We start from the raw sequence: 27,459 nt of genomic DNA on the forward strand, positions 1-27,459 counted from the left end.
ATAGGCAAGTTTTCATCACGCTAACTTTAAACTTTAAACACTATATATGAATTTTGATTTCCTGTATTTATTATCCCTATTTAACACTTTCCATTTAGTGCCATCATCGGGTCAAATCAGAAAAAAAGTGTCCACACGTGGAAGAGGTTGGGGTGGTTGGACTTTCACCCAGGAGACCACTGTTCAAGAGTAGGCTTAAGACGTTCCTCTTTGATAAAGCTTATAGTTAGGGCTGGATCAGGTGAGTCCTGAACCATCCCTTAGTTATGCTGCTATAGGCCTAGACTATCGGGGGATTTCCCATGGTGCACTGAACTACTCTCTTCCTCTCTCTTTCTGCACTCATTCATGTCCCATTAATGCATGTTACTAACTCCACTTCTTCCCCGGAGTTCTTGTGCTTTCTCGTCTCGCAGGTTCTCATGGATCCTGGTGGAGCCTCCTGCCATGGTCCTGCTTGACTGCCATTGCCAATACTGTTGTTGCTGTGCACCTGTCTGTCTGTCTGTGTCTCTCTCTCTCTCTCTCTCTCTCTCACCCCAACTGGTCGAGACAGACGACCACCCACCTAGAGCCGGAGGATCTGTCCTAGGTTTCTGCCTTTTAACAGGCAGTTTTTCCTTGCCCTTGTCGCCAAGTGCTTGCTCATGGTGGTACTGTTGGGTCTCTGTAATTAATGTTAAAGAGTTCGGTCTAGACCTGCTCTATTTGAAAAGTGTCCTGAGATAACTTCTGTTATGAATTGGCGCTATACAAATAAAATTGAATTGAATTGAATTGTTCGGTGTATAGTGTGAAACCAGACATGACGTACGTAAGGCGACTTAACTTGTATACATAATGTAAAGGTCAGGAATAGAATATCGATGTTAATGTTCAGGTATGTTTTCGTTATATAATCAGCTGAATATAGGAATCTTTACATTTTTGTTACCTCAGAAGGACCCTGTTTTTATCTGTAGATACAGTCGCCATCAACAGAGTCTACAGTACCTCATAAGTGAGAAACCAAATCTAGATAGGGGAGTTTCACGGCAACCAGTGTCTCCTTGCACTTAGAAGTGGAGGGTGAACTACACCACCAGATGCGACAGAATCCTACACACTTCAAGTGATGTAATACCTTTTTTAATCCAAACCATGTTTTTCTTAAACCTACTTAAATAGTTTTGGTGCCTAAACCGAACCAAACTGCGACAATTTCACGCTCACTTGATTTTTTCCTTTCCTGCAAGTCCAAATCTTAAAATGTGTAGACATACACATGAAATGTGTATAAAATGTTATGTAAATGCCATCCAATAATATCACATCACAATACATTTTACATCTCCCTTTTATAAAAGCACATCAGGGTGGATGTTACCTTGAAAACAGCTTTCATAATCAATCGAATTTAAAAGAAAGGAACAGAGGCAGAGGCAATTCACATTTTGAATTAAGTGGACTGAAAATGAATGAAAGCAGTCTGTTTATTAATAGAGGCTGTTTCCCCAGTGTAAGGCTCTTAGGATTAATGAATGGTCTATTAACAAGAGAGAATAAAAACAAAGTTAAACAAAACTGGACACATTCAGAGCTGAACTCCCTGAATCCTTGAACCGCGTCATGAACAAATACAAGCAGACATGAAGATTTTACACAAGTTCAACACATGACAAGTATTCTCATCCACTCATGTAGATAGATTAAACCACTTTAATTCAGAGTGATTCTGCTTGTCAGCGCTGGATGTACCACAACCAACAGATTCCTTTCCATTACTTAAAATGTTGTCAAACCTTTTTGATTCTTCTCAGGTAATTGAAATCTCAGTGTTTTTGAAATATGTAGCATCTATATTGTAGAATCACTCAGAAAAAGAAGACAATGTTTAGGTTTGTACATCTATATTTGTGAGGACCCTTACCGATATAATGACCCTAACCATAAAAGGGTTAGTATGGGTACTATTCTCATATTTTTCTACCATTCTTCAGTCCCTTTGCAATTTTGTGCAATCACTGCAACTTTTTCACAAATTTGACCATTGTAGTTTTCACCTACTATAACAGACCAAAACTAGCAATTTTATTTAGTTGTTTTTGTATTTTTTTAATGAATTATGCAAAATATTTGCAACTGGAAACCAGTTTTTGTGTTCAAAGAGAAATATTTGAGATGATTCCTGTGAGGGTTTTTTTATTTCATGGTGTAGGAGGCTCACGCTCCTTGCTGTAATCAATGCTGTTTCCCAAATCTCTACAATGGAGGTAGCCCAGCTCTAGTCCTCTCAGTCGCTGTTTGTGCCAAACAATCAGAGAAACAACCAATCAGACCTTTGGATGTGGGATTAAGAATGGGGACATCTTCTTCCTACAATGCTAGCTGGCTCCCTGGCTGCTTCCATGAAAGATTTGCAACAGAAAATGGGCACTGAGGAGGCTCCAAGGCTCCTTTAGTTTGTAGCCCTAATACCAACTCTTAGCCTTCTAAGAGCCCAGACAGAGTATGTCCAAACTGTCCAAGACCTCGAAAACTCAAATCGGTCCTCACAAAGATAGAAGTACAAAACCACAGAGAGTAAAGAAAATGGTTTATGGTACAAAACAGAGGAGAGGCTCTCTGTTCTCACATCGTTTACAAGCCAGGCTCAGATAAACATGATGCCAACTCGCACACATACACTCTCACACTCTCACACACACAAATACACGCACACACACACACACACACACACACACACACACACACACACACACACACACACACACACACACACACACACACACACACACATACACAGCTCTAAGCTCTCAGCAGTTCAAATTAATTTGAAATGTATAAAACATTATTGCTAAACTAAAAAATAAACAACAATTAAATAAAATAGGATTTGTATATAGGAAAGTACCGAAACACACGGAAGATGCACCAACACAACTTTTTCTCTTGGTTTCACTGATATTCAAGTTATCAGGTGACACTGAAGCAGAGCTGGACGATCAGTTTGGAACATTTCCCACAAAAAAATAAAAAATAAAAACAACAACAAAAGGTCTGTTACAGAGATTCAAGATCATGTTCAAAAAACAAAAAAATAACCCTTTTGCTAAAAATATTGACACATGAATATAGACTTTTAGTAATTTTTTTTCTATTCTAATTTCTACCAATTTAAACAGTTTTTACTTTAAAGGATAATTCAGATTTTTTTTTACCATTCCTCATTTCTTTCACTAATAATAACATTGCACTCACCAAATTACTAACTACAATAACTGACATTATTAAAAATAAACGAACAGGAGATGAACTGTGGGAGCATAATATTTGTATCACTACCTCCTCATTTAGAGGCAGCCATCCTAATTAAAACAGGGTGAATGATAATGATAAATACATTATTTCTCATGATCCTTAATCGACAAGCAAAGACATTAAATAAAGCTCTTTTAATAAGTAGATTAAGCTTTTGTATTAATAATCAAAATAATGTATTAGTGAAACGCTAATTGCCATAATCTGAATTTAGAGCTGCACCTGGAAGTGTTTATTGGGTTATGGAAACATTGGCATACACCTCCCTGTTAAGATATCAGTTATTCATGTCAACCTGGCATTTTTTATTGTATTTATTTAGTCTCCTCATTAGCCTTATAATCAGACTAATGAGGAGCAACTAACACACAATATAAGCAAACAACCTCACAAATGTCCTCGCATTTCCATTTTGTGATAACACCTTTTTCCAACTGAGACTGTCAAATCAGTGAGAAGCAGAAACAAATTACAGAAATGTGTTTTATGGTCTAACTTTGGCAAAAAAATTTATATTCATGTATGGACTCCATCATCTGATTTAAACAATTTCTGAGTGCCTTCAAAGGTTATATATTGAGATTGAAAACATTAATATAGCAGCAAATGGCTATGTTACATATACAAATATATTTGCTATGTAAATATATAGTTGAGTCATGGCGAGAGGGATGTCACACTCACTACCTGTGTTGCTATCGCAGCCTTTGTTTACAAATCCAGTCTGGCGGCAAGTGCATGTTAGGGTATACAGTCTCTCCCTGTGTACGACTGAGGAGAGCGACTGAAACTGATGTTTTTCACATCTATGTCGGTGAATTAAGGATTTAATTCTACCAAACCTGTGTCTGTGATTGGAAACGCTAATAAAGACGGTTTTATTCTGTTTCTTTCCAATCAGAATGAAGTTGTTAAGTTATGCGAGGTAAAAGTACCACATTTATCTATCTAAAAGTCTATCTCTGTAGGGGTCCTTTCCATAATGTTGTCAGACATTTAAGGCTCAGATAAGAATCTGAGCCTGTCAGTGGCTCAGTTTGTTGCACTTTTGGTGGACGTACTTTGACAGGCAAATTTGTTCTCAAGGATTAGCTAACCTTAAATGGCAGCCAGCTATTTTCTTATCTAACTCTGTGAATTACAGGTTTATTTTGTCCAAATAAGCATATATGGCTGATGTAAAGACTTTGGAAATACTCTACTTATGACTACTCTTCTAGGTAAATGGAGTCTGGTCAGCCTTGTCCCCATTGTTTTGGTCTGAGGTGCCTTGTCCCAGATTTTAGCCATTAAACTGGTGAATGCAATGTTAATATTACTGATAAGAATGATGAACAAAACTTCAAAAATGAGACCCAAGTTGTAATAAACTGGAATTATCCTTTAAGACTGTTACAGTGTCAGTGCATCCTTAATACAAAGGAAACATAAACAGAGGCTATCCGACAGCAGAGAGACACAGCAGTTGAGTTCTGATTTAAACATCCATGGAGAATGTTAGAAAGCTCCTCTGACTCCCAAAAAATTCCCCTTTGACCTCTCAGTCTTTAAAAAATCACTGCAGAGACTTCAGAGTTCAGAGGTCGGGGACGGGAGAGTCGACAGCAGTCTTCAAGTGCAGAGATTCTTTCAGTCTCATCGTCCTCAATTTCACGAAGAGCATCCGACGACGAACACACAAGGTATCACAGACAGGAAGTGAATTGAAGCTGACGCAGCAGCAGGCTTTGCATGAGCACATTAACATACACATACAGTATAATAAAAAGAGGCAACTACAGGCTGGAGGAGTACCTTCAAACACCAAAAGGCACCTTGGATGGGAAGGACTCTGTCATCTTTGATCTTCTGTTATAACTGGTTTGGTTTAACTGGTTTAAGTGTTACAAGTCAAGAGCTCTGTCCTCAAACAAAAAGCAGATAGCACTAGGCAAACTTTGACAAAAGACTTTCACTGGTTTATACAAAGAAACTTGAACAATGAATCCATCTCTGCAAAAGCTTACCAAAAGTCACAAGAATTCATCAACGCCAGACGGTTGGTTGATTATCTTAAAAAAAAAAACCCGTTTTAAAGAGAATTTTTCAACACAGGCTGTCTTAGAGCCGCGACCATTTCTTGGTCATTTTGTCGATTGACAGAAAATTAATCAGCAACGACTTTGATCAATTTAGTAATTATTCAGCAAAAATACCAAACTTTTGCTGGTTCCATCCTTTCAAATGTAAAACTTTGATGGTTTTCTGTGTCGTACATGGTAGTAAATATTTTGGGCTGTGGGAGATCATAACAGACATTTTTCACTAATTTCTGCCATTTTATAGACAAAACAATTAATTGAGAAATAATCAGCAGATTAACCGATAATGAACATATTTGTAAGTTGCAGTAAGTTCACTCAAAAGTATAACAAAACGTACTTTTCTCATCGACCTCTAGCATTATTTTGTGGATAATTCCACACTTTTATGAATTCATGACGTGTTTCACTATCATACTTAACAGGAAAAAAACTTGGTGTCTGGTTTCCGATATCCATCTTCTCAGTCTACAGAAATAATATGACAGCCAGTTGTACATTCAGAGGTATTTCATTTTAATAGCTTAAAATCAGAGGCCATATTCTTTGAGGAAGCCATTGACTGCAACAATACCAGTGAGGCATTTCATTGCAGTGATAAACAGACCAGCATCAGTCTCTGCCTGACGAAGGATTTCACCCAAAAGCTTCAGTTACTCCTGTCGTCGCTTTAATGTGACTTTAACCATCTGATCAGGAAGCAATCTGCAACAGACCTGAATGGATAAATTGTTTGACTTTTTTCTTGCATTTTTGCTACCACACATGAGGTGGTCTGCTGGCAGAGGAAGTGTAAACCTGCACAGGCTGGAAATCATCCAGCCACCATCTGCTCATTAGCAAGGTTAAAAAAAGAGAAGAAGAGTCGGGAATAAAATTGTGGAAAAAAGTAAATTAGACTAGAAACACTGAGAGACAAACTCTGTGTGCAGTAACAATATTCAGATACTTAGTTTATGATCAGATATTGACTCATTGACCTTCACCCCCTCGTAGAGAGGGTTGCCAATAATGTCACAGGATTGGCAGTTTAACCATTCCTCCTGTCCACATGTCAAATTATCTTTGAGTAACAAACACTGAACTCCAAACTGATGTATGTATTTTCTGAAACTGGAATGTTTTTTTTTGTTTTGTTTTGTTGTAGATTTGAAACCAGCATCCCAGTAAAATGTTCTTTTTAGGAGGATTTAGTTTTCTTCATCACTTATTACTCAGTACTCTAATTAATGTGTGTATTAATGGTGTAGTAATTGTTAGTGTCAACGACAAGCTGCTCAAGGAGGCAAAGAACTTCTTGGACCTCTAAAAACTAAAAACGTATTACAATTTTGTCTCCCAAAATGAACACAATATAACATTAGATTGAGTAGAACACTAAAATCATGTCTGCATCAGCAGATTATCAGCTGAATCATTCACGCTTCATCGTCAGTGGCTCATTTATTGGCTGCTTGGCTACCAGCTGGGTAATAACATCCAATCGCAATCCAGGTGTGCTGGGCGGCCCTTTAAACCCTGAAACCTCTCACTCTTACTCTGCTGATACCTTGGTGACACTAACATTTGCTTTACAGTCACATCCCAAAACTGGCACTGAACTGACAAGAGTAACTGAAGCAGCACTGACACAACGAGTCGATTGTCTCAAGAAAATGGAAAATTGAAAAATTAAAAAATAATAATACTATTGATATAAAAATATCTGCAGATGTAGACAACTCCATGGCTCGGGTCAAAACCCATAATATCCAAGCAAAAATGAGACATTTGAAAGAATTAAATGAAAAATAGAGCTTTTGTGTGAGGTCGGTCACTGCAGAATGGAGGGCGGAAGAGGAAAAGTTTGATTCCCTGGACAAAGTGGGGGGGGAAGTAAAGAGATTGAGGAATGCTCAGTCCTCCCTTGGTAACCACTGTCACAGTGCCCTCCAGCAAGGCACTTTTACACCAGGTGGTTGTTCCAGTGGAGCTGCTCAATGGCCAGCAGCAGCTCCCAGATCAGTAAAATGGACATGTGTGAGTGGATGAATGTGAAAGCAAAGCCTTCCCTGGACAAACAAACTCAAACAAACAAAAGCAAAAAAACAAAAAAACAAAACAACAACTGTTCATCTCGTTCGCGTCGACAGCTGATATTTCACACGTTTTAAATAACATTAAACATTATGGCTATGCTGAAAATATACATTCTGACATTTAGAGATAGTACTATCTTAAAAATACAAATGTGCAAAAATTGTAAACAAATGAGATCCTGTGTGTGTGTGTGTGTGTGTGTGTGTGTGTGTGTGTGTGTGTGTGTGTGTGTGTGTGTGTGTGTGTGTGTGTGTGTGTGTGTGTGTGTGTGTGTGTCACAGCCTGGTGGGCTCCTCGTCACTGTCACTGCAGTTACCACAGCAGTCCTGCAGACAGAGGCAGAGCACAGAGTCACTTAGAGACACATTTGAACTGAACAACTACTCAACTTTATTTGTAATATTATCTGGGATATTTACGAAAATGGTCAAAGAAATTCGAAAATGTAGACAAGGTTAAATTCTAATGTGTTGTTTTGGATCCTACTCTTGGGTTCAAAAAGCAAATGAGCCATACACTAAGGTACAACATTGCTATCTGCTGAGTGGGAATTATTATTTGTATATATTGCATTGTGTTGGGTGTAATGATTTAAATTTGTATGTTTGGATCAATGGTTTTAACTGTTTTTAAACTGTAACATGTCATTTTAATGGACGCCTATTGCTGGAAAACAGCTACAGCTATATAAACAGTACATCGTGCATTGCTTCTGCAAATCTCAATGCTTCTCTATACTTGTCCCTTACAAATAAACAAATAAACTAGTTAACTAAACTAAACTAACTAGTATTTATTGTATTTGAGACTTTTTGTAGTAATTGCATTAATTGTATTAGTTTCTATATCTAACTGCTTTGTGACTGCAGACAGAAATTAACAAGTACCTAAATCTGGTCCAATACATGTGTACTTCTGTGAGATTAAAGTTTTTTGTTCATAGACAAAAACATCTAATAAACTAAAAAACTCTTCTGTCTTCTGTCAGATTGGATGAATCGGTTTATTTTCTGTTTATTATATGATTAGATTATTAACATATAAGAATATTCTGTGTGGAATAGTAACTTTTTTCCACAAAAAGTTCATTTACCTTTCTATTTGTACAAAATGTCCCCTACTTCACTGAAGTGAAGATCACTCATTGTGCACTGGAGGCTAAGTAACTGAGATTTAATAGAGAAACTTTCCTCCTTCGGTAGATTAATGTGAAAAAAAACTGCACACACATCATTCTGTACAGTGAAGCTCAACAAGCTCGTAACAATAAACAAAAACAATTTTTTTAAGTTGCAATATTTTCAATATAAAAACGGTGACTGCAGGATAAGCACAAACTGGGACTGTTCCACTCCTAACAAACCGATGTGTAGCTGTTTGCACAGATGCTGGGATATAAAGGGATGATGATGTTTGTGAGGTGAGGGGGAGTCCACTAACCTGTCGGCCAAACAGCCGTTGCAGGAGTCCCTGTTTGGGTGGAGGAGACGGCTGTCCTCTCCAGTCCAGGTCAGGAGGAACTGTCCCGTCCTGGTGGAAAACATTCAGCTCTGCGAAACACTCCGTCTCGATCATCTGCGGGCAAAGGTGGAAAGTAACAAATACTTCAATATCTGTACTTTCTACTCCTTACATTTTCAAGACAGGCTCATTACTTTTGTTTTAATGCATTTGAGGGTAATTATCGATTATTATTATTATAATTACGACCAGAAGTTTCAGAAACAGCCAGTAGAAAGGATCCTACAGAGAGTACTTTTTACCTTTATACTTTGAGTACTATTCAAAGCCTGTACTTTTCACTTTTACTTAAGTAAAGAAGTTGTATCTTATTTTCTACTAAAGTAAAGAATATGTGTGCTTTTGCCACCTCTGTCTGTGGGACAAAAGACCAAACTTCATTGTTAGTATCACATGCACAGAGAGACATACGTTCTGCAGAAAGTGGGTGTTTTTGAGTACGTTTCTCACCTCATTCTGCCAGGGAATGGAGACGCTGCCTGTGGACACTTTGCTGTAGAAAGACTCGTCTTTGGGCTCCAGCTCCACTCCTTTCACAGTGGAGAACTGCTCAATGTCCAGCACGTCTTTACAGTAGATGGCCTGCGGCTGCAGCACACACACACACAAACCACTACCATCACTACTGAGGAGCTTATGGTATACATTTCGTAATCCCTCCAAACTAACTTAGATCTCTTTGTTTAGATAGAGAATCCTTCCTGTTACAGAGACTGTTGAGGTTAATTAAGCATGCTCCATATAATGAGACATTCTTATTAATCAGATTAATTAACTCCACTGCTGTGGAGAAGATTGAATTTCCAGCTCTTTGCTTAAAGGAAAGAGGAAATATGCTTGTTTGCTTTCTTACTGGAAGTTAAATGAAAAGATTTAGATATGCTATGATTAATGTTAGTTACACCTGCACTATCAATAACTCCTCTGATATTATTCATGTATTAGTTACAACTGCGCTATAATTGATGTCATTAGTTAAAAATGTGCTTTCATTAATGCAACAGTTGTGCTATTAAAGGGAAACTTCAGACCTTATTTTCCTGTGATTTTGTGTCAAAGTGATGAATGGGACAACAAGTATTGAGTGAGAGCCCTGCACACACCAAACAGCTACAAAGTAATCCTTGCAGGCATTAAAAGTGCTTGTTTCTCCTAACTGGCTCTGATTGTTATTATAGGTGTCTGACAACACAACCCTATAGAGAAAATGAATGTTTTCTGTTCCTTTCACATGATCTGCTGTGTGTCCAACCAAGTTTCACTCAATGAGAAGTCTCATCATGAAATCTCTTGCAGGAAGACAGTGGAAAACATGAGCGCAGTAACGCTGGCCGGGGAGAGTTTGTTGTGTTGTGTGTACAGAAAGCATAGCTGAGGGTTGTGCAGAAGAAATAAATATCATTCTCCGATTTGCATGAGGCTTTTGTATTTGATGACTGCCCCTTTTTAATTGAGCAGCAAAATACACAGAAGACTAGTGGTGTTCCTGTAGGTGCTGTGACCCTGTGCCCACAGAGGAGATTTCACATACCGGATCAAATGAAAAGAAGAGAAAACAATTCATTTTTCTTTTTTTACAGTACTATCAGACACTTATAACAATTTGAGCTAGTCAGTGGTAAAAACAAGGCACTTTTAATGGACACATTTTGAAGCACAGATTACATTGTAGCCCATGTCACAGGTTCTAGGTTGAAAAAAGTTACCCTTCAATGTTATTAGTTACACCTGTGGAAATACTTCCTAGACCTATCTCTATACTGTACACAAATGAGGACGGATGAAACTGATATACAGATATATATTTTCCTCATCTAACTCTAAGAACTGTATTTCCCAAAATATAAATGTTTTTGGTATATTTTTTTCGGTAGTACATTCTTAAAATTGGGAAACCAACCAATCGCTAAGATTCAGGTTTCTGTAGCACAAACCTTCCTGAAGTTCTGTGAACTTAATGTCTGAGATGATATATTGTGGACTTACATCAGGAATGAAGGGTGCCTGCAGCATGCCGGCCTCAAGGCGTTTGAAGTTTATGGAGCGGAAGATGAGGTGGGCTTTGACCTCAGAGGCTCCACCTCCCTGACTACCCAGCCTCTCTGTGGGATCTTTGGCCAGAAGCTGGGGGTTAAAAAACACTGTTATAAACAACGGAAAGTGACAGAAAAACAGTAGAAACACACAAGTTTTAAACTCAAGAAAAAGTCTGAAGAAAAAGCAGGTGTTCAGGTGGGGAATTATTGTCTCTCACATTATTGTACAGGTGAGGCGATGGAATAGAATCCAGAAAGTCTGACTTGCATAACAGAGCGGATACCAAAATACTGCACAGTGGTTTATAACACTATTAGACAGGATTTAACATATACAAAAAGTTACCACATCAACAATCATTTTATGCAAATGCTTTTTCATTACAACAGCAGAAACAACCTGTTCCATTACAAAGTCATCCATCAGGAATGTGAGCTTGCACGTATGTGATTGGCCAACTCAGTCAGTGCGTTGATGGTTGATGATGCATTGAATTGCAAAAAATGTTGAGCAAGATTTAACCTTTCTGCCAGACAACCTTGTTTTTTTTTTTTCAGGAAGCTTAGCATGCCAACTAGGAATTAGTACATCAAGTTACGACACTTTAATTGATTGTGCAACTAACTGCAGAGAAAACAGAAGAAAGACTTTTTCACTGCATTTTTAGCTTTATTCCTGCTGGACTCTACAGTGTGACCGCCCCCAAATATTTGCTATTGGTCAACGTCATGTCAGTCAAAATCCACCAAAATGTAGCTTGAGCAGATTTTTATAAGCATGCTGTGGGTGTTTATGGTTCCATTAACATAAAGTGTGATGTGAGAGAAGAAATGCAGCCAAACAGACACTTGGACTAAGTCTGTTTAAACACAGAGGTGTACCATTAGAGTATGGTCAAATATGGAGCAGATGGGATCTATAGACCAGAGCAAATAAAAGTGGATTTGGCCGTTTGAGCATCCACCCACCATTTTACAGAGGGACTTGGCGTCCTCTGAGAACTTGCTGGAATATTCCTCCTCCACCTCCTTCACCAGCCGCTCCACTTCCTCCCTCTTGATCTTCTTCTTCCTCTGCTGGAAGGGAGATTGGCCCTCGATCATCTCGTACAGCAGGCAGCCCAGCGCCCACCAGTCGGGGCTGAAGGTGTAGCGCTCGTTTTTCACCACCTCCGGAGCTGGAGGAGAGAAGGTAGGCAGCAGACTGAGCTGAATGTAAATTTTTAAACACAGAACACTAAAACATTTAGTGAGCTCTTTCTGCCACTGATCAATGCTGAAAATGTGGTTTACTCCTGTTTTTAGAATCTACTTACTAGCAGAAGTTGATGAGGGGTTACTTACCCATGTATCCCACAGTTCCCACCCGTCCCTTGATGGTCTGTCCCTCTGGTACATGGACTGCTAAACCCAGGTCTGATATCCTGATGTGGCCTAAAGACACAACACAAACACATGAAGGTCTGTAAGATAGAAGAAAAGGTGAGGAGTATTTTCATCTTATCTGATCAATTCTGGTTCTTTTCAGCACCAGTTTTATTTTCAGCAGATTGAGGCTGCAATTGACAGTCATTTGTTTCATGTGAGAAGATATTTTCTAAATCTCTTCAGTAAAAACTGAAAAAATCCTCTTTGCAGTAGTGCTTTTCTCGTAGTTGTATTATTTGTCTTTCAAGGAGTAACGTACAAAAGCAAAACCAATCACTGGGTTTCTCCACATCTAACTGAAAGTCATACAAAGGAACAGAACTGTGAGATTGTTCATGCTGCTCTGTGCAAGGCGTCAGATAATTTGTGCTGTATCTTGTGATTTATGAAAACGTCTGCATCAGAACATCATGTGTTGAGACCACTTCCATCGAAGAGATAGTGAGCTGTTTGTTTCCTTTGATGCATAACGTGCCAGCAAACATACATATGAGCAGATGTGCTTTTAAAATTCGGCCACATTATCTGAGGAAATTCTGTATCTTTATGCTTATTACTCGCAGTCATTTCTCTCAACTTCCTGAATGTTAAATATATATTTACCACAGTTCTGCTGGTGTTAGATTCATCTTGATTCTGCCGTTATTTCCCACAAACTAGTGCAGTCTTTACTAAACAACTGGATATTTGTGGCTTTATTGGCTGGTTTTGAGCATAGATGTTTGTCTTCATTTAATTTTTTCACACCAGCTCAAAATAGTCATTGCTTTCTTGCATCTTTCAGGGTTTGCAATATATATTTTTAAAATTACATCTAATTGTCATATGGAATGAAACACATCAGCAGAGACTTTAAATCTTTTCTCTGAAAGCTTTTGGTTTTAGATCAGGCCGTCTACCAGAGTCAGAGCGCCCTCTGGTGATTTACAGTGGGAAGTTATACCTCAAACTGCTATAATACAAACAGTTGACTCCTTTACTGCCAGAACAGTCTCATAGTTACTGCCATCAAAGAGGTTATGTTTTGGTGCCGTTTGTGGGTTTGGTTGTGGGTTCCTGTTCCTATTTGCAATGCACCCACTGATGTGCAAAGAACTATAACTGCATTACTTTGACACTGAAGAAAACTTAAAAACATGATGATTCTCAGCCAAAGTTCTGCATTTTTTTATGATTTCCAAGTGGATTTATGGTAGTTTATTTACAATGGATAACAGATAATGAACACTAAGCACTTAGTACCGTAATTACATAAGTGTCTAAACTTTTTAAAACACTCAAATCTGCCAGGTAACAGTAGTTCTCATTGGTCTTCTTTAACTCATTGATCTGTGACTTAGAGACAAGAGCTTTAATGGTGATCAGACTTTCATAGAAAAGTTGAGAATTTTTCCTTTAACGCTGTTACTCACCGTGGTCGTCCAGCAGGATGTTCTCTGGTTTTAGGTCCCTGTGTGACAAGAGAACAAAGAGGAGAGCCAGTGAAACACGAGGAGCGAGTAAGGACACTGAGAAAAATGTCTGTGAGGGTCAAACGTGCTGACCTGTAGACGATGCGTTCTCGGTGCAGATCCTCCAGCCCGCAGCAGATCTCTGCAGAGTAGAAGATGGCTCTTTTCTCGTCAAAGCCCGCATCGCCCATGTGATAGATGTGAAACTTCAGGTCTCCTCCGTTCATGAGGGTCAACACAAGGCACAGAGCGTCCTTCGTCTCGTAGGCGTACGCTAAACTCACCTGGAGACAGAGGAGGGTCATGTGTTCATGATGCGTTAGTGAGGAAGCTGCGTGGTAACGTTTCAGCTGCTTCAGCTCTGATCAGGTCTAACTGCTACCTATCAGTTGCTGAGAGGTTTAAAATACAGTGATGCATCATAATTAAAGAAAAATCAACTTCTAGCTGCAGCCATAGAGCTTCAGTAATAGAGCTGAAATGATTAGTAGTTTAATTGATTAGTTGATCAACAGGAAAAAATAATTGTTTTAATAAATCAAGCCAAAATATCAAACATTCTCTATTTCCAGCTTTATTGTAAATGGAATATATTTGGGATTTGGTTGGTTGGATAAAACAAGCTGTCTCAAGACGTCACCTTGGATTCTGGGAAATAGAGATCGATTAATCTATTAATTTTAAAAACAATCATCAGAAAAATGTATCATGAAAATAATCCATAGTTGGAACTCAAGCTTTCAGATAAATGTAGTGCAGTCCAAAATCTAATTTTGGTTTAATTTAAACTTTATTTATATTTGTTTACTTGTTGTAGCCTCGCACTTCTGCAAGTGTTTAGAGTGGACACAGGAGAGAGTCAACAGTAGAAACAACAAAATGAATATAATAATAACAATTATAATAATAATCATAGATCAAGATCAATCTTTCATCACAATTTAAGATCATTAAACCTTCATCACTTGTGTTTTTGGCCAATTGGGGGCAGTGGAATAAGCTGTAAAGACAATACTCATATATTATCACCTTATGAACTTGTTATGGTGAGCATTTAGCAATATTCAACTCTTTTAGCTCTTTTTCCACCAACTCCTGAGAAAAATATCTGGCTATATAAGCTGCTAAATGTTCACCAGCTATAGTCTCTAACTGTGTCTGTCTGCTGAGAGTCAGCTACAACAACACTGATCGGCTGGAAGACCGAACCAACAAGCTAAAAACACAATGGGCTTCTCAGTTTGAGCAACACCTTTACTTTAAAGTAGCTATTGATCCATTGTGAATATAAAATATTGGAATATAGGAACAGCATATTTTTTTATGCTAGAGTCTGTTTAACAATGACAAAAGTACAATATTGCCATCTGAAATGTGGTGGAAGAAAACAAGAAAATAATGAAAGCATGACAGCATTTTGAGGTGAATCTTTCCTTTAACGTGAGATATTCACGAAGCTACGCTGATGCCTGCACGTCCACACAACTAAACACACAACCTGCTGCCAAAATTTCTAAATGAATTGCTGTTAAATAAAGTTGTCTGACAGCATTTTGACACGCAAGTCACTTTGAATCCTGAGGGACTCCTCAGTTCTGGGAGCTTGGACGAGTTCAAATCCACTATGCTGAACTAAGGTCATTTGGAAGAGATTCAAAACAAACCAGACACAAAACAAACCTCCATGTTGTCTTTTAATTACTGCAGTTGTTAATGTTGCAGACATCACGTCCGATTGATGCACACAGAGAGCAAACTGACGGGGAAATATGCAAAGTGCTCTACAAATGTCTATTTTTGGAAGTTAGAAAAGCTGTTTGTTGAACAGAAACCAAGAGCACCTTCTAAAGTGTTAATATGAAAAGATCTCGTTATATTCTATAATTTTCTACTAACTAGTTCGTACATACACAGTTCTGCTGCCAGAAATACTCACTAGTACCAAATGTGGATTGGTCCACCCCTGAAAACAGTCTGCAACAATTTGGTTTTGTTTGACTAAAGAGGAGCAAAGTAAAGGGTTTGAGAGCTTATTTGTGAGAACTTTTAAAGGTTTTACTCTTAGATTGGAGACAACATGAGATTCTTACCACAAATCTGCTGTTGACTTTCTCCAGGATCTGTTTCTCATTAAGTGCCATGGACTCTCCTTTCCTCTTCTTTATCCTCTTCTTCTCAAGTTTCTTACAGGCGTACATTTTCCCTGTGGCTCGTACCTGACACGCACACACCTGCAGGGTAGGAGGAGGAGGCGGGGGTAAAAAGATATAATACACTCAGTCACTTAATAAAACAGAGACTATTTCATATCTCATTCATATCTTCATATTTATTATATCTTGTGACTTCACATTTCTAAGAGCACCAGGACCCCAAACAAAACTGTGATTGTAAATGATCTAATTATAGGTTAACAGAAGACAGCAGCTCAGGACATAAAAAAAGAGGGTTAACACACGGAGGGCTGCGATTAAAGGAAACATCTGCTTCATTTATGCACTGTTGTGTGATCAGATATGCTCAAATTAAGCTGCATCCAGGTGTAAATTGTAGCAGCACACATAAATATGAAGGGAGCAATCATATACGCCTTGTTTTATCTCCTCACCTGGTCAATCTTTATTAATAAAATAAAATAACTTCTCTCTACCTGTTCTGCCTGTCTCTTATTTCCCGTCCAGTGAGTGGTGCTATAAACTCAGGGGAAGCCTGCATCGTTAACTGAGGATGAAACGTTTACTTGTTCTGCTTTTATATATAAATCCTGTTGACATACATAAATAATTGAATTTGTCTATCCGGGACTAACTTCTTAAAATTGAGAAAGTGCGTCAAATGCCATCTGAACTAGAGAAACTGTATACTGCCAGTAACAAAAGGTAGTGGGCTATCTATATATATTGAGACTGCCAAAACAAAGTGTTCAATAAGAAAATAAGTTGATGTTTGAGTATAAATTTTACCTCATTATCCTACCTGAGATCACACCAGATGATAATTCCAGTTATCTGTAAAGGGTTTTGCTTTTAAGAGCAATGATCACAGTCTCCTAGTTAAAGCCTCTCTGTTTTTTCCATTCAATTTTATTTTACTATTTATTTTTACTCAATTAGATCATTTTCTCTGTGTTTGTTAGTTGTTCTGTTGTACGTTGTGTTGACGCAAAAAACAAACAAACAAAAACAGAATGAACTCACCTCTCCAAAGCCTCCTTTCCCTAAAACTCTGTACTGTCGAAATGTATTTTTCGTCACGGGTTGCCTGTTGGACACAAAGAAAAGCTCTTTTTATAACACTGCAACACATGTAAAAGTCCAATTAAATACAAGTTACTGGATCACAGATTCTTGGAGCATTACTGAAACTTAAATTTTTTTAAATGCACCTGCAGCCACTAAAACTCAACAACTTTATATGACTGAAAACTCTCAGTGTTTCCACAGTGCAGAGATCTTAAAAACAGTTTTTGCATCCACAGTCAGTCAGCAGTGGATGGATTCATGAGGACTGCAAACAGAGCTGATAATGAACACCAGCACCAATGAACTGGTCCCTGCTGGTACCAACGCTCTCATGTCATCTCCCGCTGGACAGTTCGGTCATTCAAGCAGGTAAATTAAATGGACCCAGGAGCCTGAACTCATTAAAACAGGATGAGTCATTAACTGCTTAATAAGCCCTGTGATGGCACCTCTCCTGCTTGTTTTTTACATTATGTTTTTCATTAACTGATATTGGTTTGTGTATCCCTGCATTTAGCCCCATATTGACCTGCTGCCTTCCTGTTCTGATGAATGGAAGAGTGACGGTGAACAGGAACTAGTTTGGCTCTGGACATGTCATTGGTAAAAACAACATTGTCTCTGTAACCCTCTCGGCAATGCTCGATTCTAAATTACTGTTAATGAACAACAGGAGACTAAAGGTTCATAGCAACTTTAGAGGCTTTAATGCTGATTACAAAACAGAAAACAAAATTGTTAAATGGGTGACGAATGGAAATGCTATGTTTGGGTTCAAGTGCTACTAAGTTAACATTCAAAACTTAACCTTCATACATGCTGACATTTTCATGTTAGTATAAAGTTATAATGGCTGATGTGATATATATTTTTTAGTGTTTGTTTTAGTGTGTATGCGACACAGTGTACAGAGAAATCTGACAATGCAGTCAAATCTAATCAAATCAAATTACATAAATGCTACCTTTAAAGCTATGTGTTATTAGCCACAGGTGTCCTACTATTCCACTCCATTTCATTTTTGTTTCATATTTAATATTTATCCGCTCGTGGTAACGCACAATGCCAAGATCTTACCAGCTGCACTCTTGTTTCCATCAATGTAATACACCTTCATTTTACCTCAAAGACCATTGAGGAGGTGTCCTCATTTATATTTTGTGTCAAATGTAAAACAATGCAAACATAAAACTGATAACAATAATAATCAACAATGAATATTAGCTAAAAATTTAAATACACAATAAACATGCTATGAAGTAAATAATAAAACAAGTAAATACAAAGTAATTACGTATACCTGTTCTATTACTGTTACTATCTACATGCTATCATTGATGTTATTAGTTAGACCTGTTTTGTTATTATGGTTTATCGCTACTTCTCTCTCTATGGAAGAGTTCAACTAAACACAGTTATTAAAATATTGATGGGAGAGGGAGAGCCACATTTAGTTTGAACTTTGAAATGTAATGTGAGTGGTTGTGGGCTGCAGGTTTTCAGTTAACGTCCATGGAGTTATACCAGTCCTAAAATAAGTACCAGTAATAAGTTTTATAAGACATTTTGGTACTACTGCTTATGAAGCCTTATAAAGCCTTTCCTGAGTTAAATAAGTTGGCAAAAAATGCAATTTAAATCAGTTAACATCTAAATAAAGTAATAAAGACTATCTGATCAAGTATTCAATGCCATCTTTCAGTGCATGATATATTTCAATAAACAGTGCCATGGACACATGTTGGTCAGTAACACTAAAGTGCTGTTCACTTGACAAATTTAAACAAAAAGGCCTTGAGTCACTGAGACATTTTCTTAGATTAGATTTTATCTGCAGTGCATTGATGGCATTACAGAGCACAGATACCAACAGGAGAGAGTGCCAAGTATCAGGAGTAAGTAGGACATTTACATCAGAAGTTATGTGTATAATTTGTCTTAAACTGTATTTAGGATAGCAAGGTTGATTTTAAACAGAGTTTAAACCATTCATGCAGATGACTGAGATCACATAACAGCGCCTTGTTTATCCCTGTAGGACGCACTCAATGAAACTGATTGAGATTAAATCAGCAAAACAATGAAGTTGTACAGGATGGAACAAAGTGACAAATGTCCTTTAAGCCTTGCTACTCCTTCCAATAGCTCCTAGCATTGCTGTAACCCGTGTTGTTGTCTTTCAGGTCCTGTGTTTCCCGAGTTCTGACCTCCAGAGGTCCTTAATTCTGGCCGCACTTCTGCTTTCCTTTCATCAGCCATTACCCAGCCCTGTTCAATCAGCCCATTAGTCTGTGGGTATATAAGTCCATTCAGATGGTCAGTCAATGCTAGAGTGCAGAGACTATGTAGAGCCGGAGTATTTGTGTTTTGGCTTACCATCAGTTGAGTGTTTTTTGTTCCTATCCGCAAGAAGCTTTCAGTAAAGTCCTCAAGTGTTTGCCCTATCTCCGTATCACATGTGTCTTCATTCTCTGCTCACATCACTTGAGACTTAAATAAACTTATGTCTTCACATATGAAGAAAGGACATAAGTTCAGTCATTGAAATCCAACTCTTATGCTTTGTTTTGTCTCCTTAGTCACTGCACAATATTTAATAACCCAAAATGCAACTACACTTACGCATAACTGTATTCAAAATAATAACCTGGTATTCTGAAAAATACAGGTTTTAGTCATGAACAATTTACAGTTGTGGTGTGAGACAAAAGACACACACCCATTAACTAGAATCTACTGTTACTCTGTAAACGACCAGTTGGACTGAGACCGAGGGCAGGACTGGACAAAGTTTTTTTTTACTGTAGGTGTTGTTATTTTCAGAAGATTTAATACACTTTTGGTAACCACAGTATATCATCTCTGTTGCACTAGTCGTTCGCAAGCATAAGAAAAGAAGAGGTGAGATTACAACAACCATTGATCAAAGATCTATCAGTGGTGCTGTGGGTAAAAAAAGAGAGGCGCAGCTATATTTTCTGTTGTTTGTTTCTCATTCTTTTTGCACAATTATTATCTTTAGGTAATGACAAAATACAGGTGCTTGTAAGGTGTGGATCCTGCTGTTGCTAGGAGACAAGAGAAGTTTTGGACTGTCCTAGCAACTGGAGACACCCTGAAGGACAGCTGGAGAATCATCTGTGAGCATAGCTATAGCCACTGCAAAAAAAAGGGAAATTTTATTTTCTTTAATTTGTTTTTTTGGTTTATTTATTTTAATTGTGATAGCATAAGCAGCTTCCCGTGCTACTCTTTCAACATCTCGTAGTCTGACGTTGCTGCTGCAAGAAAATATTCCAATTATGGTGTTGGTTTTCATGTTTTCCCTGCAGCTGAAGATCAGAAATTTTCCTGCGAGGAGGGAATTCAGTGACCCTGTGATTCGTCCAAAACTTTTCTAAACCCCACTGGATGAACTGAAAAATTCAAGGTCATCAACCTTATACAGTTACTGGAAAACTGACATGCCGGACATACAGGGTTTTTATCTGATAAGAAGCTTGTGGGGCTGGAGAAACAGACCTCAATCTGCTATAAATAATGAGGAAAGAAGCCAACACTGTAAAAGGTTCCTGGTAGGCACACAGACACACCATCTGTCTCCACCATCTCTCGTCCTTTTGTTTTGTTTATTTTCTGTCTTTTTCCACTCCTTCTCTATATCTTCCTCTCTTCTTCCATCACTCCATCTTGTATTTCTCCGTCATCACCGTGTAGATTCAGGCCTGATCTATACTAAACTAAATGGATCAGTATCTCAAGCGGGTTGTTTCAGCTGATCTTGAAGAACACCAGTTTAACCATCAAACCTATACCCTCAGTCCACTGCAGGATAAACCATATGTTTACAACACCGCTGAGGTTTTCAAAGTGGAGTCTGGGAACCATCAGAGGTCCCTGATGGGACCCAGGCCCAAATCAACTTTCTCTTTCTGTAAACAAACCTGATCAAACTCAAAACAACCATTATTCTCATGATGGATTTATTTCTCCACCAGCAAATTAACACTTAAGCAATTCTGTGCTGAATAACGTCAGACAGCAGAGCGACTACAGTTGAATACCAGGAACTGAGATCCCTGTTTATCCTGGGAATTCTCATCAGAATCGGCTCCCTTTCCCAGGAAACTACTTTTTTAGCATATGTTTATTTGTGTGTCTGTTTGCTAGTAATCTAATTGCATTTAACTTCTTGGCTACTGACTGGCAGTCCAACTGTGGGACAACATACTTATTAATTATCTGAATTAGAAACGGGACATCACATCACATCTTTTTCAGTGGCAATTTAACTTAATGTGATCCTTTAAACCAGAGTTATGCTTTACACAAGGGGTTAACAGGAATCCTGCTGCAGATATCTACTGTGCAGTGTTTGATTTATAGATCAGTTTGGGGTTTCATCACTAATAACATCAATTATTGACTTATATTTAATCCCTTAAGTCATTGTTTCATTTACTTTGTTATTATGGCTGTGTGATGATACATAATATACAGTACATTGTGTCAGGTTAGAAAAACATCTGTCGTTTGATATTCTGCTCTACGGATTATTTCGTCAGTTTTGTCATTTAGACGACAATTTGCTCCTTCCGTTCAGCGCAGATGCAGGCAGGAAATCTGCATATGGCAACCCAACTCGAACAAACGTGTGAAGAGTGAACGTGACACAGAACGGAGAATAGGAGACAGACTCCAACCAGCCAAGACAAAACCAAGAGCTAAGGTGGGGCTATTGCTGTCACATGGATGTGCTTTGGGTATGAAAAGTCTGACACGAACTAGAAAACCGTACTTAGGGTTAGAGGTTAGTCATATGGCACCGCCCTGTTTGTGATGTAGAGTGACAGTTAGCTACATACGTTTGAGAGCTGGAGTTGCATCCAGATCACTCAACATAACATCATTTTGCATCGTCTCATTACTGACTCACTGATGAGCAGTCGCTCTGTGGTTAAGTTCATGCATTCATAGAGAGCAACGGCCGCTGTGAGCACACGGTTTGCAGTGGAGACGATCTTAAATATCATCTGAAATAGTAATCACCAGACTGAATGGCTTGCCTGTGGTCTTTGATGCCATTTATGGCACAAACACTGCATCTATGTAAATGTATTCAAAATAAATGTGTGAACAGCTTTGCTCTTTGTTCCCAGGACTCATTTTCATTTTCATTTCAGACAGGAAAGTCTGCACTAAACCAGGGAAAAGAGCTTTTATGTTTGCTGTTCCCTCTGACCATTACACTTCTGCTGCTGCATTTAAAATAGCAAAATGAACTCTAACTCCCTGCAAGAGAAACAGATCTTTTTGAGTAGTTTTTAAGCTTCAAATAATACTGATTTTGTGACATATTCTGAGTTCTGTTTTATGTTGATTGTCTGTAACCTGATTGTTACTGCTGTCACTCTTGGCCTGAAAGTTTTAATCTCAATGAGACTTTCAAGGTAAAGCAAAATAAAAATGTACATAATTTAAGGAAAAGTTTCTACAATAATGAATGCTCTTTACTGTGATCATGAGACCTGATCAAATGCCAGAATTGCCTGCTGCACTCCTGTATCTCTCTAAACAGAACCTTCGCTGGTATTATCTGTAACACAGCAGAAACACTTGTATCTAACCTTTTAGGCTAACAGCGTGTTCCTAAAGTCACGTCGCTGAAACTTTGCAGTTGAGCAACTTCAAGCTCCTGTCTTGAAATATGTTATGGTGATATCACTGTGAAGTTTGTGGATTGCGTTGTTCTTTCCCCTGTAACCCCGAGGAGCTGAGGACACTGTGGAGAGGAAGAAGGAATGAGGCAACTCTCTGAGCATGTTGTTACTGGTGCTGTGGTGGAGTTTAAGGCCAATGTAGCCTCTAAATAAGCCTGAGAGAGCTTTTAAGTGGTGTGTGTGTGTGTGTGTGTGTGTGTGTGTGTGTGTGTGTGTGTGTGTGTGTGTGTGTCTGTAAAGACATTATGCTGATGCACATAAAAGAGACAAACGGCAGCAAAAGGAAGAATAAGCAGAAAGGAAGAAACACGGACGAGGCGAGGACGTTAATTTCACTCATATCGAACTTTACCTCTCCAACCACTTCCACTGGAGGAACCTGTTGTAGTACATGCTGTCGAGGTAGTCTGCGAAGGGCGCCACGCTCAGGTAGTCGTGGATCAATCTGGGAAAAAAACAACAAACAGCATCTCTTGGTCATTTTCTCTTTTTGTTGACAAAAGTGACAACGGCTGCATAATGATATTTATTTTCCCTTCAATTAACCCAAGATTCTCTCGAGTTAGTCACTTTCAATTAATTGATAAGTCGCTTCACAGAAGATTAACAACAATTGTGATAACTGATTAATAACTTAAAATCTATCTATCAAGCAAAAACCACATATTCCTGGGAGGCCTCTCCTGGGAGGATTTGCTGCTTTTCTGTTTCATATCATCTTAAACTAAATAAATTTAGTACTGTTGGTCATTTGAAGACGCCACCTTGGGCTCTGGGAAAATTTATCTATATTGGTCAATCTTTATGCATCAATTTGGGGTAAAAGGAAACAAAAACCTTTGATTGCAGCCCTAGTGGCTTAGTAAGAAGACACATTAGTTTTTTCTTCATTCAAAAGTTACATTGTAACTCTAAGTTCACTTCTTTTGCATTTAGACTTTAAACTTTTGTTAATTAGCTTTAATTAAGGTTTTATAGACATTCTTATCTGCTCTGAATATGAATCAATTTATGAAATCAATCGTTTCTTGTATAATTACGTTTCTACTATGTTATGGCCAGGTGTTTCTAACTATGATGTGTTCAGAGGAAGGAAAATAAACATAACCACTCCAATTTCAAATGAAAGCAAACATATGGATTGATTTCAGATTTAATCTTCTGAAAAAGAAGCTTAACTCAGGCAATATGCTGCTTTTAGGACCTGCTGACATATGAAACAGTCTTGATCGAGGTTAATGTCTGAATGAAACACTGACAAATAAAGCAGAAGTGAGAAGGAATATTCAAATTATAGAAATATAAGATTTAAGATAATCTATATTATTAGAAAACAGTTCTGACAGGAACAGTGTGAAGATGACGTGTCGTATTTCTACATACAGACATATATATATACACTTGGTTGCAATATTGATAAATTAAACTCATTTTGCAGATTATTACCAGACTTATGCACTTATCTTTTACCTTCTCACCAGATAAAGAGGAGCAAACTGCCTCAGTTCAGAGTGACTTATGTTTAGTGTTTGATATCAAATATGTTACTTTTAACTGCATATTATAACATTTTTATTGAGATCTCCATTATGATTGTTGTATTTTATTTATAGCCTATTGCTTATTGCTGCTCTGCATGTCAGCGTGTGTCATCAGTACTGCATGGCTGTGTTTTCCTGCTTCATGTTGCTTGCTTGCATGGCTACAGTACATGTACTGAATATTGGATATTGTTGATGTATTACTGTACTAATGTTTTTTGTCTGTAGATTTTAGGCATTGGTTTTAAAACATCTATCCAAAGGACTGCAGTTGAAAATTTACAGAAATGTCAGTTAATGTGTGTTGTCCTTGGAATAAAAAACATGGAATAAAATAATACTGTGTACTGCAGTGTAGTAGATTACTCATGTCTTGTACTTGATGTGGCTTGAAAAACAAACTGGCCTCTGTGCTGCCTCACGCCTACGCAACAAGCATGAACAGAGCCGTTAGAGGATGTTACTCAATGTGTGAGTGTGTGTTTATGGAATGAACAATGAACTCTTCCTCATCACAAACAACATGAAATTTAATTGGAATGTTTTTCTTTCCATTCTGTCTTATTCTGTATTCTTCTTAATCTCGACAGCACCGTGAGTCAATTTCTTCTTTTTCTGAAGTAGATTTTGTTCTGTGTCAGAGGTATTTTTTCCCAGGGCGACAAACAACCTCCATGGTCAGAAACTGCAGCGCACTCTCAACCGCTATAACATTAACTTCCTCCTTTGGGAAACACTAAAGAACAAATCCAGTGCAACAAAAGTTAATGTCACAAGCCTAAAGCTGCTCTGTAGGGAACTTTATCGTGTGCTATCTGAAACAATATGAGACAAAAAACTGGATTTTGTAAAGCAAAGGGCACAAGTTGCTTGTAGTTGATGGAAAAATGCATGCTGGGATACTTGTCTAGTCCACACAAATCAGCTCCTAAAGCAGCCTGTCAGCCCTCTGCAAGGCATTTGTTTGTGTGTGTGCTTTTCAATGAATGATTGTAGCATCACCACAGGAGAACAGAAAACCTCACAGAGAGAGATGAGGGTTTGGATATTTTGGGATAAGAGCTAACATTGATCACTGATTTTGTATTTCATGGGAAAATGGATAAAATCTGCTATGTTTCAGCAATTCAATCTGTTATGGTTAAATTCAGTAGCCCTTGCTTTGCCTACGTCTCATCTCATGTCATTTCCCAAATATATCAGTGCATTGTCAGGGTAACCTGCAGTAATACATGTGATTTTATTAAGCGTTCATGATATCAGTTCATTTTCAGCTAACTTTCTGACTGTATTCACAGTCTGAAGTAAGATTTTGTTCACTTTTAAACCTGTAGCTCAATTAATTCAACTTCACACTGACATTACAAATAAACCAGGTTTTGTGGTATTTAAAAGAAAATAACAACACTTCACATTTTAGAAATTAATTTAACAGCTTAATTTATTTTTCTGAAAATGTTATATTTTTACATTATAGTCTGTTGTTTCTCTACACTGCAGGTGTGTAATCCTGGTGGGTAATATCTTATTTCTGGAAATTGTGAGGTTCATTCTATGATTACACACATTTGTTCGGTTTTTAAAGGCTGATTTCTAACATTTTTAGACTAAAGTTTTTTGTCAAAGATAAATTAATGTAAAAGGGTTTATTAATAACACTACAAACTACATGGACAATTCTGACCAAACAATGTGTCCTATAGCGTTTCTGACAGGCACTGGACAAAAATAGTGGACCAGAATAAAGAAGCACACGTGGGACCCCTGTGATCTTACTTGGTACAGTCCTTGAAGAGCTCTTTGCAGGCGTCCTGCTGCAGCCTTTCGGCACACTGAGCCATCATTGCCTCCTCCACCTCAGGCACGTGGTCCTCCGACTGTACCGCAAAAAAACATTGAGTCCAGGTAAACAGGATGACTCAACTCTGACAGTAAACTCACAGAGGAAAGCTGGATGAACTGGGTATAAGAAGGTGCCGGAAGATGATGAACACTCAGTAGGCTTCTGCATGTTCAGACTTGTACAGTATGTTCACAGTTACAGACAGACACAGGCAAAGCACACAGAGACAGAATAATTAGGAAAACTTCAACCTGCCCAGGACTGCAGACATGAAGTAGCAATTTGTCTGAATTTGCTACATTTACTTAATAATAATGTGAACTGCTGTGCATTGTGCATCAGATTAGTGGATTAGTTTTCTGACTTTAAATATTCTTGCCAGGTGGTAATGAGTCAGGACTGTTTTCTCTCCTTTGGGGTGCATTCATGAAAACTCTTTAAAGTGGTCTCTTGTCAGAAATTCAACTGAGTCATTCTGTTTTGGATTTTTGAGTTTTATTTATTTATTTCCTTTATATTTATTTTTTACTCCATTACTGGAATAAAGAATATGTTGTTTTCTTTACTTTTGCTAGAATTTTATAAATGAAAATACAGCACTACTGTGCTGTATTTCTATAAATTCTTTACTCCATTTTATTTTATACATTTTCTTTTTACATGAGTATGCCTTGAGAAAAATCCAAACTTGAATTATAAAATCATTAAGTTTGCATTTACATCGTGAAAAGAATAACTTGTATTGTTATCAGGATATGAGAATAACTTTTGGTAGCCCTTTCAACTGTGAAAGTAGCTTTCTCTGCAGGGAAACATAGTGACAGAGATGCATGACAGCAGCAGCTACCTTTGGGTTTAAGTATCTGTCGATGAGTTCTTGACCGCACTCCTTCCTCTTCTCATCTGGAGTCACCTCGTACTCCGCCTGCAGAAAAACATATTAAGACAAAATGAGCAGGAGGTGACCATCAGCTGCAATAGGAGCTCTGTCTTAATCGTCCCTCAGTTACCCAAATTTGGCAGCTTCATAGTCACCTTTGGATACAGTTTACTGGGGTCCAAATGACATCTACAAACAAAAACCATCCATATGCCATATCATGGCACAGGCCACATATTATTAAATCATTAAAGAGTTATTGGGAAAGACAGCGTTATGAGATGAAAACAGACTTTGGGCAAAGACCATATTGAAATAAAGCTAAAATATACTTTTT

At 38.0% G+C, this 27,459-nt stretch overlaps 1 protein-coding gene and 1 long non-coding RNA gene across 2 annotated transcripts in view; one reads left to right on the plus strand and one right to left on the minus strand.

Moving 5' to 3' along the window:
• Positions 1-1,431: 1,431 nt before the first annotated feature.
• Positions 1,432-27,459, minus strand: part of grk6 (G protein-coupled receptor kinase 6) — a 56,063-nt gene continuing 30,035 nt past the window's right edge. The window contains exons 4-16 of the mRNA XM_051400267.1: positions 27,090-27,167; positions 26,176-26,276; positions 23,211-23,303; positions 17,094-17,157; positions 15,987-16,127; positions 13,990-14,180; positions 13,858-13,895; positions 12,362-12,451; positions 11,987-12,195; positions 10,968-11,105; positions 9,432-9,569; positions 8,901-9,035; positions 1,432-7,786 (exon numbers count right to left, since the gene is read on the minus strand). Coding sequence (XP_051256227.1) covers positions 7,736-7,786; positions 8,901-9,035; positions 9,432-9,569; positions 10,968-11,105; positions 11,987-12,195; positions 12,362-12,451; positions 13,858-13,895; positions 13,990-14,180; positions 15,987-16,127; positions 17,094-17,157; positions 23,211-23,303; positions 26,176-26,276; positions 27,090-27,167 — 1,467 coding nt within the window. The 3' untranslated portion in view covers positions 1,432-7,735. The remainder of the gene's footprint in view (positions 7,787-8,900; positions 9,036-9,431; positions 9,570-10,967; positions 11,106-11,986; positions 12,196-12,361; positions 12,452-13,857; positions 13,896-13,989; positions 14,181-15,986; positions 16,128-17,093; positions 17,158-23,210; positions 23,304-26,175; positions 26,277-27,089; positions 27,168-27,459) is intronic.
• Positions 12,388-19,609, plus strand: LOC127363588 (uncharacterized). Its single transcript, XR_007884909.1, has 4 exons — positions 12,388-12,499; positions 17,375-17,507; positions 17,656-17,741; positions 19,322-19,609. It is a non-coding gene; the product is annotated as an uncharacterized LOC127363588 (long non-coding RNA).

Source organism: Dicentrarchus labrax, unplaced genomic scaffold, assembly GCF_905237075.1.
Source record: "Dicentrarchus labrax unplaced genomic scaffold, dlabrax2021, whole genome shotgun sequence".
NCBI classification, from domain to species: Eukaryota; Metazoa; Chordata; class Actinopteri; family Moronidae; genus Dicentrarchus; species Dicentrarchus labrax.